The sequence below is a fragment of the Orbicella franksi genome, chromosome 14 (assembly GCF_964199315.1).
Source record: "Orbicella franksi chromosome 14, jaOrbFran1.1, whole genome shotgun sequence".
NCBI lineage: Eukaryota > Metazoa > Cnidaria > Anthozoa > Scleractinia > Merulinidae > Orbicella > Orbicella franksi.
In genome coordinates this window covers 9,736,721-9,754,220 of record NC_138158.1, presented here as the reverse complement: position 1 = coordinate 9,754,220, position 17,500 = coordinate 9,736,721, and the positions used below count along the sequence as shown (strand labels likewise).

Genomic DNA, 17,500 nt, shown 5'->3' with positions numbered 1-17,500 from the left:
ATAGCCGGACTATGGAATAAAGCGTATACAAATTTTCCAAGATTACGTGGGCATTATATCAGGGACTTTCTAAAGGAAGATTGTGAAGATCTCGGAAGAAAGGGCAGCAACGTGCCAGGAGTTAATTCGCGCCAAAATTTTGCCTTCTTAATTTATGTTCCCCCACCTTCTCCACCAGAGTAATAGCCTGGCTTGAGTATGCGATCAAATCGAAGACCACTACCTGAGCAGCGGTCAATTTGAAAAAAAAAAAAAAAAACACGCGAGACCTGAGCTTGCGATAAGATCACGTGATACTGGTTAGCGTGCGAGCAGGCTCTGACCTTTGAGTCACGCGCGCGAGCGGCGAAAAGCAAAGCGATCCGGCAGGAAGGAGTCTGGTGAAGAGGCGCCAAGAAAGTTTCTCACCTCGCGGCTTCGCCGCTCGCTTTCGCTGCGCGCGCTTGTGCTCCAACGTGAGCCTGCTCGCAGGCTAGATACTGGTCAGTGGATATCTTTTTTGCAACAGCTGTCAATTGACCATAACATGGATGTCCAATACCAAAGATATACCTAATAATATGTTTTATGATTTCTCTCTGTTAAATTATTTGTATTTATGTATTTTCATATTTTATCGATTTTAACAGGAAATATGAATTTTTTTTTATTTTTATTTTTTTTTATTTTATTCCTTATTTATGTTGTGACTGGACCTGTGAAGTAGCTTTCTATGTAGCTAAGAGCCAGTTACTTAAATAAAGTCTTACTTTACTTTTCTTTTGCCTATGATTATGGTACTGCTCTCATATTTTTCAAGGTACGTATGGGGTACAGCTCGTGCATGCGCAGTACAATTGGGGTAGTACGGAGGGATGGACGGACAGATGGATGTACGTCTATCACGTGACAACCAATCTTTTTTTAGCTCGACGGGTTGCCAAACCTTTTTGCTCCTCTCGTGCGCCTCCGCTATTTGAAAGCCAACGAGGCAAAAATAAAAGCGCCGCATTTCCACAAAAGATAAAATGGCTCTTCATCCGAAAGTAAATAAGCAATAGACCATTCTTTCTATGGGTTTACCTGCGCAATAAACCACGCGAGTTGTTTGAAGAATACGAGAAAAGCTTAAAGGCTCGTTATTTACAAGCTTTTCAAGTGTAAGCCCATATAAAGTGTGGAGTATTGTTTTTAAGAAGTAACTATAAGAATGAGAGGAAAATTTATTGTACTTTCGTGATTATGTTACTTATTCTCATCAACTTCATGAGATGACGCGACAAACCAATCACAGCGACGGAAATAATGAAATCACAGACTCAGCGCAGGACACAAAATCCCCAGAGTAAAGCGGTAAAAACACTTTGTTCTAAGAGAGTTTAAGAGAGGAAAGGAAAAGGTTATCGATGAAAGCCAGAAAGTATATCAATTAATTCAACAGTATTCTGATGGGGGAAATCAACCGTTTGTAGGCGGTCATTTCGAAAATAAAAGACGGTACGAAAATTAACCTTGCAAGTAATAAATACTTCATACGCTTGGCGAAGTGATTCAACGATAACTCTCCAAAGTTTTGCGAATGGAATAAACGTTACTTACAGAAACGCTGCTTCCGAAATTTATTCAGAATTTGTTCACTTATGTTGAATGCTATGAAGTCCGTGTTTCTCTCAGTACTGTGCTAAATGAAAACTATTGCTTGAAAGCTAAGCTTTGTATGCAAAGCAGATTCATTTATCGTGTTACGCATGCATTGATTTTAACTCAAAATTTCTCATCAGCTTAATGTTAACTCGAAAGAAATATCTGCCCTGCTTTTGTAACAACCGAAATTGATCAGTCCAGCCCCGCTGACTTCGTCCTCCACCATACCTCCACAGACCGTGGAAAGCACCGAGGAAAGGATTTTAAACTTCCTTAATATTAAACTCGAGCGTAACCGGAGTCGGCGTAAATTTTGAAAAAGGATAAAGCTTTATATGCCAACCAACTTCTGGACCTGTTTTTCCTTGCTAGTTTTCATGTATATGATGAATGAAAAGTTATTCATGTTATTGATATCTCAGCCAGAGAAAGCCGAAACTGTTTACTACATTTGTTATTGCTAGTGTTCCCGCGTAGGACTGCCATATCACGACCGTGGTTTTCGGTACAATAGTATAAAGATTTTGCAGCTGTATTGACCAATCAGAGCGTGCGTAATATCTCTGGTATTTTACAAAGGCTCATATACCATGGTGGCTAACGTTTTTATAAGTTAGAATTCCTACTATAGTTATACCTTCTAGTTTATTATTAAAATTTTTCTTCTTTTCACCTTTTTTTCTGAATTTTACTTAGCTTGTCTATTAATTATTTGTAGGAAAATTAGCATACTCTTTTACTAGAGGACTAATCAGCCTCACCAACCCGAGTATAAATAAAATTATGTATGTATGTGTAGGTGTATCCGTAGGCGACAACTGGTAAAGATAGCAATATGGATTTATATGAGAGAAGAACTTATGCACGTTGATAGTGATGTTACAAGGTTCATTGTCAAATGTACTAAGCGCTCGCCGAAATTTACATTGGTAAATAAAAACACGATGAGAACAGCTTTGCCAATTTTTCTCGCAGTTGAAAAAGGGATTTGATTATAAAGTCATTCTTTTCTTTTTGCATTCTTATTTTACTCTATTTAATTTTATTTCCTATATTTTTCTTTACAAAAAAAGAAGGCTTTAAGGGAGCTTTCATAGCATAAATAAGAACAAATAGGGAAAATTGGAAGTGTACTCTGTGACTAATTAATTTGGCGACAATGTTCGTCAAAGTAAATATATCTATCCTACCTATAAGGCGCAATGTCCGGTTTATATTATCATGTTTGCAAAAGGACATTTCCGCACTTCCTGAAATGATTTGGCTTGACAATGTCATATAATATAGCCACCATTGTGAAGCAAGGAAAAGTAATGTTTCAGAGATTGTAAAAGAATATTTCGTAGGCGTTGAAGTTGATTGACCATGGTACCTATCTGTGAACAAGATATGGAGCGTTTCCAATTTATTGTTTTCGCGGTTACAAGTTTCAACCCACACATCCGTTATTACGTTGTACAACTCAAAGTAATCCGCAGATGTTTTCAAAGCAACATATTTTGAAATCAGAAAGTAAGAAGGACGTCGAAAGCGGAGAGTTCAAAGCCAAGGTTGTCTTATCTACGAAAACTGAACCAAAAACAAATTTTGAGTACACATCTACAGTGTAGAACAGCGACAAAGCGACCATTCTTCGTCATTTATGGCTAATAACACATCATCTCAGAACTCTCTAGCTGTCGCAACATGTTTTCATTTACCAGATCCCAATTTCGACGGAGCTTCACAACGGTTTACCATGAACCTTGTAACCGCCATCATCAACATTATCGCCTCTCCTTTGGCCGTGATATCCAATTCTTTAATCGTCATTGCAATCCTTACCAGTTCCCGTCTACGAACGCCTTCAAATTTTTTAATAGGATGTCTTGCTCTCTCAGATGTGCTTGTTGGCCTAACAGTTCAACCAGGTTACATTTGTTTTAGACTCATGGAAAACCAGCATCGTTCGGTCCCTTGCTTCGTAAGAGTCATGTATTCCAATGCGTTTTACATTTGTTGCGGGGTTTCTTTCATGACTCTAAGTGCCGTTTCCTACGAACGTTTAGTAGCAGTTCGACTTCGGGCGAGATACAATAACGTTTTTTCGGGAAATCGTGTTCTTAAATTTATGGCCGCTATTTGGGTCCTGAACATTGCGTTAACAAGTTTGCAGTGGGTAGGAATAAACCAAATATCAAGAGGCATTCATTTGATCTTGTGGTTTCTCTGTCTTCTGGTTTCCGTAGTTGCAAGCATTGGAATCAGTTTGACTCTGCGACGACATCATCGTCAATTACATTGCCACAGCACAATTTTCGAAAACATCCGAAGACGAAGAGAGTTGAGGCTAACAAGAAATATCTTATTTATCGTTGGAGTTTACTTGTTGCTCAACTTTCCTGTCTTGTGGGTAAGCCTTTATCACCAGATTCTGGAGCAGGAAATCAAGACTTATAACCACTACAGCTGGACAGAAACTCTTGCTTTTCTGAACTCCTGCACAAATCCCTTCCTCTGCTTTTGGAAGAATCGACAAATTCGTCAAGGTATTTTTGCGATTCGAAGAAGAATAACTTGGCACTTGGCAAATAGCGACGAAAACGTTACAGCAGTGGGAATAAGTAGATACAGTAAAAGTGTTACGCCGTCGAAATTTACAGGGGAGATTAACACAGCTAATACAGCTGAAAACATGACATCAAGTACAATGTGAGATGAAAAAAAAAAGACAGTCAGGCAAACTTCCTTTAGAAAAAATAGCTGGGTATTCTCTCTTTATCCAAATTGCAGATTCGAAATCACACCTTGAATAACGTGCGACTCAATTTATTAGCACTATCCGAGGGTCTCAATGAAGTAATGGCTTTTACGGCGAACGGTTGATATTTTGTATTTTTCTTACATTCAACTAAAATAGGCGTCATACAGGCGCATGTGACTACTGCCTGAAAGTAAAAATGCGAAGAGTAGAATTGTCTTTTTTTACGATGAACATTTGTTTACGGCTAACGGTTAAAATGTTCCAATTCTTACGTCTAACGGCCAAATGTCTGGCCCGTTTTAAGGATAATGACCTCGTCCTATCATATCATGGCAGGGAAATCTTCTGACGGTCTCAAAATCATGCGTCCTTTTGGTTATTTGTAACCATTTCCGATGTGTATGTGATCTTCTCTTACAATAGAATACAGTTTTTCATCTAAGCTACCAATCAGTTCTCGAGCCAGATATCAACATCATTATCATCGGAAGAGGTTTATATGTGCAAGATATGTTACTCCATCCTAATTGACAATGACTACCATGAGAGATTTAGGTACGTGTACATAGATAATTCTTTAGGTAACTAGGGACAATTTCCATACATAGTCTACATTGGGAAATCCAATATTTAGATGAACTTGGAAATTCTCTTTTCTTCCCGTGGTACCTAAGAATTTTAAAATGAAATTCAATTCGACTAGAGATTTAAGTCACGTCCGTGTTCACATACGTGCATTCGCACAGTATTTACATGAAGTACAAATACCTTAACACGCTTAAAGAATCTGTTAAGCCTTAAGTTCAAGGATGAAGACTTTGGGCGCTTTCCCTTCAACCAGATAATCCGGAGCTTTCTAAACGGGGGCAGATGATATACAGTTTCCTGGACAAGTTTTCGGAAACTTTTAAAATTCCTAAATGAGATCGAACCATTCAACTGAAAATTCTGGAAAGGTCGATAGGAAAGTCAAATGGAAAGGAACTTCCCGGTAAGAAATTCTCGAAAATTTTTGTAAAGGGAAATTGGCGTTCCATTCTCCAATGGAAATTTCTGGAAATCATGAGTGGAATTTTATGTCGAATGGAAAGCGCCTTTTGTCCTTATCTTTTTTGCTTTTCTTTTTCTCAACTTTAATCTATCAAAATAGTGAATGTGATATTGAAAGTGGCATAAACTAGATCAAATATCGTTCGGTAGACTTTTTGAAATATATATGGTGGCCTCCAGTTAGCATTAAAACTTTAATTGTATTCGGTGATTTAAGTTGACGAAAAATGGACCTAACACTTAATTTAATAGATTTAAGTAATTGAAAATAACCTAAGGGTGGCTTACTAAAACACTATCTAGTCAGTAGTTCACATTTAATTCAAATTTAAACCTATTCTAACTCAAAAAAGGTGTTTTCATTTTAAACTCACGTTTAATGTTATTGAACCCTGTATTAACCCTATTCGGAGTAGCCTGAATTTCAGCCGCCTCCTCCGCTCGCTAAGTCACTCGAGGAGAGAGACGTCGCCTCTCTCCTCGAGTGACTAGGGAACTTAAGCACGGGTCGTTTTAAAGGCAACAGCAACTTCAGCGACCGAAAGAGCCTGGGAAGAGAACAACGTCGTTCCCGCCAAAATATAAACGTTGAGCAGCTAGACGAGTTTTGTAGCAGCGACGTCGGTAGCAAACTTTGTTCGCTTTTAAAATAAGCTGTTTGAGAGAATGTCATCCCTCAGTGAAATGAAAAACCTGCCTCTTTTTTTGTACAACAGTAAAAGCATCTATGACGAAGAATTTTTGACCTTGTACGAAAGTTACAGTTCCAAGAATCCAGAATCCCCTTACAGCTCCTACCCAAAGTTTGATTACGACCAGATGATGAATCAGAGTGTTTAGCGGAGTTCAGAGTGCGAAAACAGGACATAACATTATTGGCAAATGTTCTTCAATTACCAGACACTTTCCGATGTCCGCAAAGAACAACTTGTGACCGAACTGAAGGGCTTTGTATGCTTCTGAAGCGCGTCTCGTATACATATCGCTATTCAGACATGATTCATCGTTTTGCAAGACCAGTTCCTGAAATAAGCATGATTACAATACAGTGATGGATCATATTTTTTTGAGCCATGGTCATCGAATTTCACAATGGAGTTTTGATATATTGAGTCCGCCAATGCTACAGGAGTATGCAGATGTTATCCATGCTAAAGATTACAACATGGAAGTCGACAAAAACAGGACAATTTGAAAAACCGTGCCTGTCAAAATACGGTTGCCTTATCTCAAATAAAACTTACCGTGGAATGGTGCACAATTTAACTAGTTCTTATTATTTCATTGTTAATGTTGTTATTGCTTCGGTATAAATTGCTTGGTCGAAACTTTTTCGGTTTTGTTCACACCACGCTAGAACTTCGAAGCAAAACACGTGGTAACCATTTTAGTCGAAAATACGTCAAACGCCAGAGACCGTGTAGTACCACATTTCTAAACGCCAATCATCGAGAAGAGAGTTGAAAAACCACCCGTAGCGGAGTTTTTTGACGAAACTTTGAGGTGTTTGGAAATGTGGTAAAACACCATCGCGACTGTTAGATATATCTTTTCAATCGGAACTAAAACTAAGGAGAAACTGGACAAATGGAATCGTACGAATATGTGGTAATATTCAAACACCGTCATGGCCATGAATTTCTTTGCTTAAACTTGATAAATTTTTAATGATGTTTTTTTCTGTTCAATTTTTTTTTTCGTTTGGATTGCTGCTTGCTCAACTTGAGCTGACATCCATTTTATGCAATAATTATACCCCTATAATTTGTTGGGATCCGTCTTAAGAGAAATCTATTTCTCACTCAGTGATCTTGCTTACTACGTACAGTTAAAGCTTAAAGATTTTAAAAGAGATTAATTTCTGACTCGTTGAAATGAATACCTCTACGTATTCTGAAAGTAGTAATGTCAGTTTAACTAATGCTAAAGAACTGACGTGGAAGGGGATTTCCGTGAGCAGTGAGTTACAATAATTACACTTGTCAAAGTGATTCATGTACCATTTCCGAAAGAAGGAAATAAGGTTGCTAAAGGGTTTTGAAAAATAAATAACCACCGATTGCCTTTTTATTTTTGTGTCAAGAAGAAAAATTTGTAACGAGTTCTAATATACCAAAGCAATTGTCCATTAAACGTGATCTGGAAACACATTTCTTACAGATTTATATTGTTAATGCTTTAAAAACGTTAATGTTTCAACGCCATGATTGTAAAGATCAAATTCAAACAGCAAATGTTTTCCAAGCAAAATACCTTCAAATAAGAAGGGAACGTTTCAAGGAGACACAATTTTTTTTCGTTTTAAGGCCCATTGGTATAAATTCCAAGTGCCTCATTAAAACTTCAGAAGCAGCAATGGCTGCAGATAACACCTCCATGCAGCATCTTTGTTTGTCGCATCATGTTTCACCATGTTTGTCATCCGGTGTTTCACAAAAGACCTGTTTTGTGTAATTTGAAAGAGTAAGGGTTAAAAAAATTGTTTGTTTTACTAAAATTTGGAAACTTCCGAGGTCGGGACTTAAGCTTCTTTGAAGATTGTCGACGTTTTGGTAATCCGCAAAAATTTGGCAAGTATTTAAAACTGGAGGCCGCATTTATTTTACGTTACGTGTTGTCATATTTTCTATCTGTACAAACAGTCAAAATTCGCTCAAGCGCGGTTCCGCCCCCCACGAAAGAGTAAAATTACATAAATTTAAACTATTACTAATCATTCCAAATACACACGGCGCGGTATGACAAATCGTGAGTCAAAATAAAAAATGAGATGTAGACTCGCAGAGAGTTTCACAATGACTTTTATTTCATATTCACAGAGTGTCACATCCCTTTGTACTACGGCGGCGCAAATTGATGCGATGATCATATTTTTGTCTTGTTTTTGCGATGTTCAAATTAAACAGTTTTCGCATCATATTTTCGATAGAAGAAAATATGAATTTATGTAAGTTATACCCCTATAATTTATTGGGGCCCGTCTTTTCAGAAACGCAGCGAGATCTTCTTCTGACTCAGTGTGCTTCCTTCAGCTACTACAGTTTAAAGCTTGAAGATTTTGAGAGACATTAATTTGCACTCGTTAAAGTGAATACCTTTTACGACTTCTGAAAGAAGTAATGTCAGTTTAATTAATGCTAAAGAACTGATGTCGAAGGGAATTTCCGTGAGCTGTGATTAACAATGATTACACTTGTCAAAGTGATACATCTACATGTACCACTTCCGAAAGAAGGAAATAAGTTTGCTAAAGCGTTTTGAGAAATAAAAAACCACTGATTGCCTTTTGTTTTGTCCCAAGAATAAAAAAATGGTAACGAGTTCTGATTCACCAAAACAATTGTCCATTTAACGTGATCTGGAAACACATATCCTACTGATGTAAATTGTTAATGCTCCACTGAAAAAGGTTAAGTTTTCAACGACAATGTTGTAAAGATCAAATTTAAATAGCAAATGCTTTCCAAGCAAAGTGCTTTCAGATAAGAAAGGAATGTTTCACGGAGACATACCTTTTTTTGTTTTCAGACCCATTGGCCACATTACAACTAAAGAAGAAGCAATGGCTTTTACATAACACCTCGATGCAGGATCTGTTATTTGTCGCATCATGTTTCATCTTGTGTTTCGCATCAGGTGTTTCACAAAACACCTGTTTTGTGTAATTTGAAAGAGTAATGGCTAAAAAAAAATTGTCTCTTTAACTAAGATTTGGAAACTTCCAAGATAGGACTTTAGCTTCTTTGAAGGTTGTTGACATTTTGGCATTCCGCAAAAATTTGGCAAGTATTTGAAACTGACGTTCGAGCTTATTTTACGTTACGCGTTGTCCGATCTTTTCCTTGAACAAACAAAATTCGCTATATCCGACCACCGCGAAAGCGTAAAAATAAATAAATTTAAACTATAACTAAGCAGTGCAAATACACACGGTGTTGCATATCCTGAGTCAAAACAAAACATCAGATGTAGACTCGCAGAGAGTTTCTCAATGTCTTTTTATTTCATATTCACAAGAGTGTCACATCCCTTTGTACTGCGGCGGTGCAAGCTGATGCGGTGATCATTTTTTTGTCTTATTTTTGCAATGTTCAAATTAAAAACAGCTTTCGCATCTGTATTTTCAATAGAAAAAAAAAGGGAATTTATGCAATAATTAAACTCGTATAATTCATTGGGGTCCTTCTTTTGAGAAACGCAGCGAAACCCATTACTCACTCAGTGTGCTTGCTTACTGTAGTTTTAATTTAAAGCTTAAAGATTTTGTGAGAGATTTATTTGCACTCGTTAAAGTCAATACCTTTACGATTTCTGAAGGAAGTTATGTCAGCTTGATTAATGCTAAAGAACTGACGTGGAAGGGAATTTGCGTGAGCCATGAGTAACAATGGTTACACTTGTCAAAGTGATACTTCTATACCATTTCCGAAAGAAGGAAATACGATTGCTATTGGGTTTTGAAAAATAAATAACCATCAATTGGCTATTTTTGTCTCAACAAAGTAAAAATAGTAAGGACTTCTGATTCACCAAAACAATTGTCCATTTTTCGTGATCTGGAAACACATTTCCTACTGATCGATATATATTGTTAAAATTGTTCAACGCCACTGCTGAAAAATCAAATTTAAATAGCAGATGTTTTCCGAGCAAACTACTTTCAAATCAGAAGGAATGATTTTTTTCCTTTTAGATTCATTGATATAAATTTCAAGTGCCACATTATACCTGTAGAACAAGCAATGGCTGCAGGTAACACCTCCATGCAGGATCGTTTGTTTGTCGCATCATGCTTCCATTTGCCGGATCCCGATTTCGACCAAGTTTCAGAACGCCTCACCATGAACCTTGTAACCGCCATCATCAACATTATTGCCTCTCCTTTGGCCGTGATATCCAATTCTTTAATCTTCATTGCTATCCTTATCAGTTCTCGTCTACGAACTCCTTCAAATCTTTTAATAGGCTGTCTTGCTCTCTCAGATGTGCTTGTTGGTCTGACAGTTCAACCAGGTTACATTTGTTTTAGACTCATGGAAAACCAGCATCGTTCGGTCCCTTGCTCCGTAAGAGTCATGTATTCCAATGCATTTTACATTTGTTGCGGGGTTTCTTTCATGACTCTAAGTGCCGTTTCCTACGAGCGTTTGGTGGCAGTTCGACTACGAGCGAGGTATAACGACGTGTTTACAGGAAAACGCGTTCTAAAGTTTATGGCAGCCATTTGGATCCTCAATATCTTATTAACAAGTTTGCAGTGGTTGGGAATAAACCAAACATCAAGAGGCATTCATTTGATCTTGTGGTTTCTCTGTCTTCTGGTTTCCGTAGTCGCAAGCATTGGAATCAGTTTGACTCTGCGACGACATCATCGTCAATTACATTGCCACAGCACAATTTTCGAAAATATCGGAAGACAAAGAGAATTGAAGCTAACAAGAAATCTTTTATTTATTGTTGGAGTCTACTTGTTGCTTAACTTTCCCGTCTTGTTGGTAAGCCTCTATCACCAGATTCTGAAGCAGGAAATCAAGACTTATAACCACTACAGCTGGACAGAAACTCTTGCTTTTCTGAACTCCTGCACAAATCCATTGCTCTGCTTTTGGAAGAATCGACAAATCCGTCAAGGAATTGTCGCGATTGGAAGAAGAATAACTTGTCACTTGGCAAATAGCGACGAAAATGTTACAGCAGTGGTAATAAGTAGATACAGTAAAAGCGTTATGCCATCGGGATATACAGGGGAAATCAATACCGCTAACACAGCTGAAAACATGACATCGAGTACAATTTGAGATACAAAAAACACAGTCAGGTAAACCGCCTTTATAAAATAATTGAGAGCCTTTCTTTATCGAAGCTGCAGATTAGAAATCATACCATGAATAGCGACTTAATTTAATTTGTTAGCACTATCAGTAAGGCGATTGGTTAATATTCTGGCCTTTCTTGGGTCAAGGGTTAATTTATTTTCCTTGCGTTTAACAACAATTGTAGAAATTAATTGTTTAATATGTTATAAAAAATAATTTTGATTATTGAAAAAGTTACAAATATAAAAGTCATTTTTCTGCGCCTGTTGTCCAATATGGAATCAGCTCGTTTGAGGGTGTGGTGACTGCAAAAATAGCTGTTCCGTAATCCTCCTCCACACCTCAGGGAATTTCCGAGTACAAAAAGTCATGGTGTGTCCTGCATGAACAAACGTTTTATCAAATCGCTTACGTCTTTTAACAAGTGCTGTTATCTACAAACTTTTGGCTGCAGTAAAACTTCAAGCAGAATATGATAATGTGTTTTCAACGAAACGTAATTTTAAGTTTATGGTAGCTATTTGGATTGTGAATACCATATTGACAAGCTTACAGAGGGCAGGCATCGATCAAATTTTGAAGGGAATACATTTCATCTTGTGGCTAATGTGTCTTGTGATTTGTGTGATTGCAAATATCGGAATCGGTTTGATTATGCGTTGACATCATCGCCAGCTACATACAGCCCCACTGTGCGATACCAGAAAATATCTGGAGTATTTAAAAGAGAGTAAAGCTTATAAGAAATATTTCGTTGATTGTTGAAGCGTACTTGCTATTAAATGTGCCCTTTTTTCTTTGTAAGAGTAAATGTGCGCATTTTGAAGCGAGAAATAAAGACTTCCAGCCAATTTAGCTGGACAGAAACTCTTGCTTTTCTCACTTCATGCACGAATTCATGTATCTACTATTAGGAGAAGCAACCAACTCGATACTTTGACAGCCATTTTCTCCTTCAAGAACGCGCTCAACTGAAGAGTTCTTGAAGTCAACATGAACTTAACCATAACCTCAGTAACGTCTCCCAAGGCAAATTTTAACAGTGACATTTAACCCTTGGGCATATATTTCTGGGGGGAAGGAGGTATAAAAGTTGATGCAATCATCAACTTTGAAAAGAAGATAACCTATGTAATTCTGAAACTCTCAGGAACTTTTCATTCATCTCGTTTGTTGCTGTGTGAACTGTTTCTATATATCATTTCTCATTGCCATAGCAGCCACATGCAGGTTTAGCCAGATTCATTCTCTTGACACAATTCTCTGTTTTTTCCCGTTTTCTTGAGCACTATGGTAGAATTAGAGCATTATTATATTCCGTTATCATTTTGAAATGTTCCATCTCTTACACAGTCAACTCTCGTTATAGCGGACACGCTTGGGGACGTCGTTTAGTGTCCATAATAGAGAGTCCGTAAAAGCGAAGTGTGCGATAAAAAGTGCCCTTAACATGCAATAAATAACATAGACAATGTCTGTGAAGCAAGGAATATTGTGCAGACAAAAAAAGAATAGATGTGAAAGTAAACATTCTTTGGAAGTGTATCGTGACAAATGATGAACAGCAGACTGTAATTTTACATAATTATGTTTTATGTATCTTGTTCCTCAAACAAAATGCTGCGCAAAAGAGAAGGTGGACAACATTTAGCGGTATCTATATCCCGGATGACAGAAATTCCCCCAACCAAGTACTGAGTCTAGTTACGTCACAAGCTACATAATATCATTTAATTTGGTAAAATAAATTACCTTTATGAGAGGTAAGTGGTGTCCGCTTTATCGAGAGTCAAGACAATAAAATTGTCATTTTGGTACCACGAAAGCGTCCGTAATTCCGCAATAGCGAGAGTCCGTAATAGCGGGAGTAATTTCCAGTCAAACCTTTATAGCTTTCGCCGGGGATCTGGATTTTGTCCGTAATAGCAAGCATCCGTAATAGCGGGGTGCCCGCAAGACGAGAGTTGACTGTATTGTGACTTTCTGAGAAAGTAGTGGAATCCAAGATCTCAGACTTAATGACGTCGTGTAAGTTCATATGATGTCATAACCAACCCAACAAAAAGACATTTTACTTTGTCGTGGAGGCCAAGGACTTCCTTCATTACCTTATACAGCTCAGTGCACGCATTAAATATCCTTTTCTGTCTTATTACAATGACAATCCGAGGGGAGATTTCATCCACTCTCTCTCCTTGCACAATGAAGGTATGTGCTTGCCTCTCCGTCTGAGTTGATAAAATAAAACCTCGTATTTGCGTTCTAGGTCATTTTCGTGCATTTCGCGTGCACGTTTTACTTTTCAGCCACATTTATAATTATCATTATTTTTTTTTAACTTACTTCTATTTGACTTTGATTTTATAGAAACATTGAAAGCACTGACGTCATCTTAATCTACATAAGGCGTTTGATCTAGGGAGGGCGCTTCCTAAGGGGTGGACCATCTGAGCTCTGAGAAGAATGTGTTGTTGAAGAAAAAAGTAATTTAAGACAAGGAAAAGAGCTTTCAATATAAGATACTGTGAGTTAAATTTGGGTGGTTTTAGACATGCACAAGTCAGAATTAACAAGATTTTACCTTGCGTTCAAAAATCGAGAAGAAAAAAACAGAGACAAACAGATTTTCTTTTCTGGCGTTACTCTGTATTAATTATTTCAAAGAACGGATAATTCGCTTTATACTAGACGTGTCTGGATCTGTTTACTGGCTTTTAGATGGATAGCGATAAATGTGACCCAAGGTTTGCAGTCGGGGATGACGCTATCCACCGGATAAATCATAATCTAGTCGATGGTGTATTTTGTTTTGTTAACACGTATCCACTAGATAGTGATTTACCCGGTGAATAGCGTTATCCGTTATCCACCTTTAGATCAATTGGGCCATTTATCCACCCTTTAACGGCAAGGTCCTAGTGTCTTGGAATGCTCGTCACTAGAAGATTATGTCCAGATCCCTGTTGATTAGTGGAACCAAAAGCCTTGAAAATTCTGAAGGTAAAACAGATAAAATTACATAAGATGAATTGTATTAGAATAGAAAAACAAGCACTGTAGCCTACACATCGATTATCTATTGGTATAAATAGATCAGCTTTGTTTGAATATCATACTTTTGAGTTAAAATAAATGAAATAGCAGTGTGTAACAGGAAATATAGCCAGCCAAAGTGTAAATATAGTTTCACATAAAGTAACATAACCCTGACCTAACATGACGATCTTGCATCACGGTACGGTCAAAATAGGAAAGCTTTCTGTGCCCAAACGAGTGAATATGCAAAGCCATATTCATATAAGAATTTATTTCACCTGCTTGTCTGCTCACCTGCACGTCCTCTTTCACGCAAATGAAACTCATTAGTTTTGATTCCAGGAATCACTAGACCTATTCAGTGCTTCTATTGGTGTTAGAACTATCCTGAACACAGCATGTTCCACAGTTCTTAATCAAAAGTTGGCCAGATGCTGAAGCACACTTTCAAATCAACGTCGCACTGTTAAAGCTGGCATACAATAGGAGACAGGTTGGGAGGACATGAAGTGAAACATCACGTAACGACAGTTTTCCTCCGGTGAAATGCCCGTTTTTGCGAAAAAATTATGTTGCATGAACTTCAGCTGGCTTGAATTCGTGTGATATGAGGTAAAGTCTGCTTACGAGCTAAGTGGCCCATCAGGCCGGAGCTTATCCTGGTTTCTGTAGCATGAAGCGACTAGTAGTATTTCTACTCCCCCCTGGATGGGATGCTAGTCCATCGCAGGGTTACCCCCAGCATTAAGTTTGCCGGTACCCATTTATACACCTGGGTGGAGAGAGGCACTGTGAGAGTAAAGTGTCTTGCCCAAGAACACAACACAATGTCCCCGGCCAGGGCTCGAACCCGGACCGCTCGATCCGGAGACGAGCGCACTAACCATGAGGCCACCGCGCCTCTCTCGTGTGATATGAAGTAAGGACAAAATGACCTCAATTTTCAATGTCGAATCGTGTGCACTGCTCATGCAAACTGTCCCTGCTACAATACCAGCTTACTTTCTGTCCCTGCAACATGCAGCCTTGTCCTCACTTCACTTCTCCGCACCATGACCTCTAGTGTGTGCCCACCTTTAAGATTTTAACACCTTCCGAAAATTAATTTTGTACCAGAATGTCGCACAAACCTGTCTGCTTTGTTCTAATTCTTCTTTCGTTATTTAACATTATTTAGAATCTCGCAGAAATGATCAGAAATGGTTCACCTTCCCTAGAAAGACAGAATTTGGTCATTTCATGTTGCTGTTTGGAGAAGAACGGCTAAATAAACGTACCAAGATTTAAAACTCACGGGCAAGGCCATTGTTCTAATTAGTGTACCTTTTGTTTGGTGAAATTCAATTTCAGTTCAAGTTCGGACGCGGTTCGGATTCAGCTCGTCAAGACAAGATCAGCCGCGATCTTCCCTAGGTTCAGCCTCGAGAGCGGAATTCCCCATCAACTTCTTTTTTCAATAGCTTTTCAATTCTCTGTTTTTGCTTGTTTAATTGTTCTTCCATGGTCTCTAAACTAACCTTCAAAATAAATATGCCTATGATCTTCTAGGTTTGCTGCCTCCAAAACGCCCTCGATTTCCTCTTTTGCAATACCTTTAAGTCTCAGCAACGCTTTCTTCATCTCCTTCGCCTCAACAAAACCTTTATTTTCAGGATCAAACACCCTGAAGGCCATGATAAGGTCGATTTTATCATCTGGCTTTTTGTAATCCTCCAAGGTTTTGACAAAGTCTGAGAAGACTAAAAAGCCATCCCCTGACGAGAAGAAACAAAGGAGGACGTTGACTGACAAACAGACAAGCTGCTATGAAGCGCTCTTCCAAAAACTGAGAAAGAAAAGAAAATTTCCTTCAATTACAATGTCCAAATAGAATCTTGTAAGTCAACGTAAGTCGGATCTTGTTAATTTTATCCAACTGGACAAAAGTGCAACACATCCTGGCAGGAATGGTTTTGAACACCTTAAGCGCGTATTTAGAACAATCTAAAAGATTCAGTAAATGCAATGACAAGGGAAATGCACCAGAAATAAAAAAAAATTGAATGGGCAATGTCTTTGCATTTCATGAGTTAAAATCAAACAGATTTACCAAAGAGAGATTTGCTACCTGTTATGAAGAATTGATAATTTACTCTCTGTTTTCGTCCACTGTACAAACTGCACTGGTACATTGGAGAGAAATAACACATTCATCACAGTTGTAAACCTCTTACCATCGCATTCCTTTTCATTGATAAGAGCCTGTATTTGATGGTCAGTTGGGTTGAGACCAACCATGCGCATTGCTTGCCTGAGTTGCTTCGTTGATATGCGGCCATTTTTATCTTGTCCAAAGTATTCGAAGACTTCAAGGTATTCTGGGAATACGAACGATTAGATAGTACGCAAAAATCATTTTCACGGAACTCCACTTAAAAGACGGCTAACATAATCTTAAAGTAATACAAGACAGCACCAAAGTATTCGAAAACCTCAAGCTATACGACTATCTGGGTATAAAGATGGTTAGATGGTAAGTAAAAATCAAACATTTTCACGGAACTAGCACTCCACATCAAAGATAATTCACATAATCTTGAAATAATGCAAGACAATAATTTCAAAGTCATTTTGTTTCCTGTTTTTAACGCTTTTTAGTCAATATTTAATGTTTTCTTTTCAGTCCTTGCCTTCGTTTAGCATCCTCAATTCTTACTGGATTCGCCCTATTTTTTATAAAGTAATATTACTCAACAGATTAATCATTTATTACTGTCCGCATTGATCCAGGTATGCTTTCAAGGTTTTGTAAATCACTCCTAAAAATTTGATGACGTTACTCATTTTAATTACCTACCTTGTATTTCTTCATGAGATAGTTTCTCCTGTGTAAAATAAATCAAGAAAACAAATAGCTCATGATCAAGACAACAGCTGGTTCCAACTCACGATCAAACGTGCATGACTTTTCTGGATATAATGAGTAACAGATGTCGCCTTGGCTCTAAAAAAGCGGAACAGTTACCCTAACAAATGCTGTATTTTTAAATACCCATTTTAAGGACACAAATCGAACTGTCGCATATTATTATAAGGCCACAATGCTGCATTTTGTAAAATGTGTCAGATCAGCTATTAGGAAAGCCGACTTTTTTAAAAATTAGCTCGGAACAAATGGCTTAGGGTGTTCCTTGTTAATAGGGCAGCCCTCATTTTCTCAAGGGAAGTACTAATATTTTGGAAAACAAAACTA

General features: G+C 37.9%; 4 protein-coding genes and 1 pseudogene across 4 annotated transcripts in view; 4 read left to right on the top strand and 1 right to left on the bottom strand.

The window, feature by feature from the left end:
• LOC145467188 (BTB/POZ domain-containing protein 6-like) overlaps nucleotides 1-17,500 on the top strand; it is a 248,144-nt gene that overhangs the window by 182,281 nt on the left and 48,363 nt on the right. The gene's annotated exons all lie outside the window — the stretch shown is intronic.
• On the top strand, nucleotides 2,866-5,688 carry LOC145467814 (adenosine receptor A2b-like). The gene has a single exon (XM_081451426.1). The coding sequence runs from the start codon at nucleotides 3,266-3,268 to the stop codon at nucleotides 4,316-4,318; it is 1,053 nt and encodes a 350-aa protein (XP_081307552.1). The 5' UTR covers nucleotides 2,866-3,265; the 3' UTR covers nucleotides 4,319-5,688.
• On the top strand, nucleotides 5,696-7,290 carry LOC145467815 (uncharacterized; annotated as a pseudogene).
• On the top strand, nucleotides 10,044-11,308 carry LOC145468933 (histamine H2 receptor-like). Its single transcript, XM_081452647.1, has one exon. The coding sequence runs from the start codon at nucleotides 10,159-10,161 to the stop codon at nucleotides 11,212-11,214; it is 1,056 nt and encodes a 351-aa protein (XP_081308773.1). The 5' UTR covers nucleotides 10,044-10,158; the 3' UTR covers nucleotides 11,215-11,308.
• Nucleotides 13,679-16,551, bottom strand: LOC145468416 (uncharacterized). Its single transcript, XM_081452119.1, has 3 exons — nucleotides 16,482-16,551; nucleotides 15,786-16,022; nucleotides 13,679-14,226 (listed from the first exon to the last, which is right to left on the bottom strand). The coding sequence occupies exons 1-3, from the start codon at nucleotides 16,549-16,551 to the stop codon at nucleotides 14,171-14,173; spliced, it is 363 nt and encodes a 120-aa protein (XP_081308245.1). The 3' UTR covers nucleotides 13,679-14,170.

What these genes read in the sequence shown, in the direction of transcription:
- LOC145468933 (XM_081452647.1), top strand. Translation starts at nt 10,159, where the DNA reads ATGGCTGCAGGTAACACCTCCATGCAGGATCGTTTGTTTGTCGCATCA.
- LOC145467814 (XM_081451426.1), top strand. Translation starts at nt 3,266, where the DNA reads ATGGCTAATAACACATCATCTCAGAACTCTCTAGCTGTCGCAACATGT.
- LOC145468416 (XM_081452119.1), bottom strand. Translation starts at nt 16,551, where the DNA reads ATGCGCATGGTTGGTCTCAACCCAACTGACCATCAAATACAGGCTCTT. An exon ending in CAATGAAAAGGAATGCGATG is followed by an intron (nt 16,023 to 16,481) that starts GTAAGAGGTTTA and finishes TCTTCTCGTCAG; the next exon opens with GGGATGGCTTTTTAGTCTTC. An exon ending in TAGGCATATTTATTTTGAAG is followed by an intron (nt 14,227 to 15,785) that starts GTTAGTTTAGAG and finishes TTTTACCTTCAG; the next exon opens with AATTTTCAAGGCTTTTGGTT.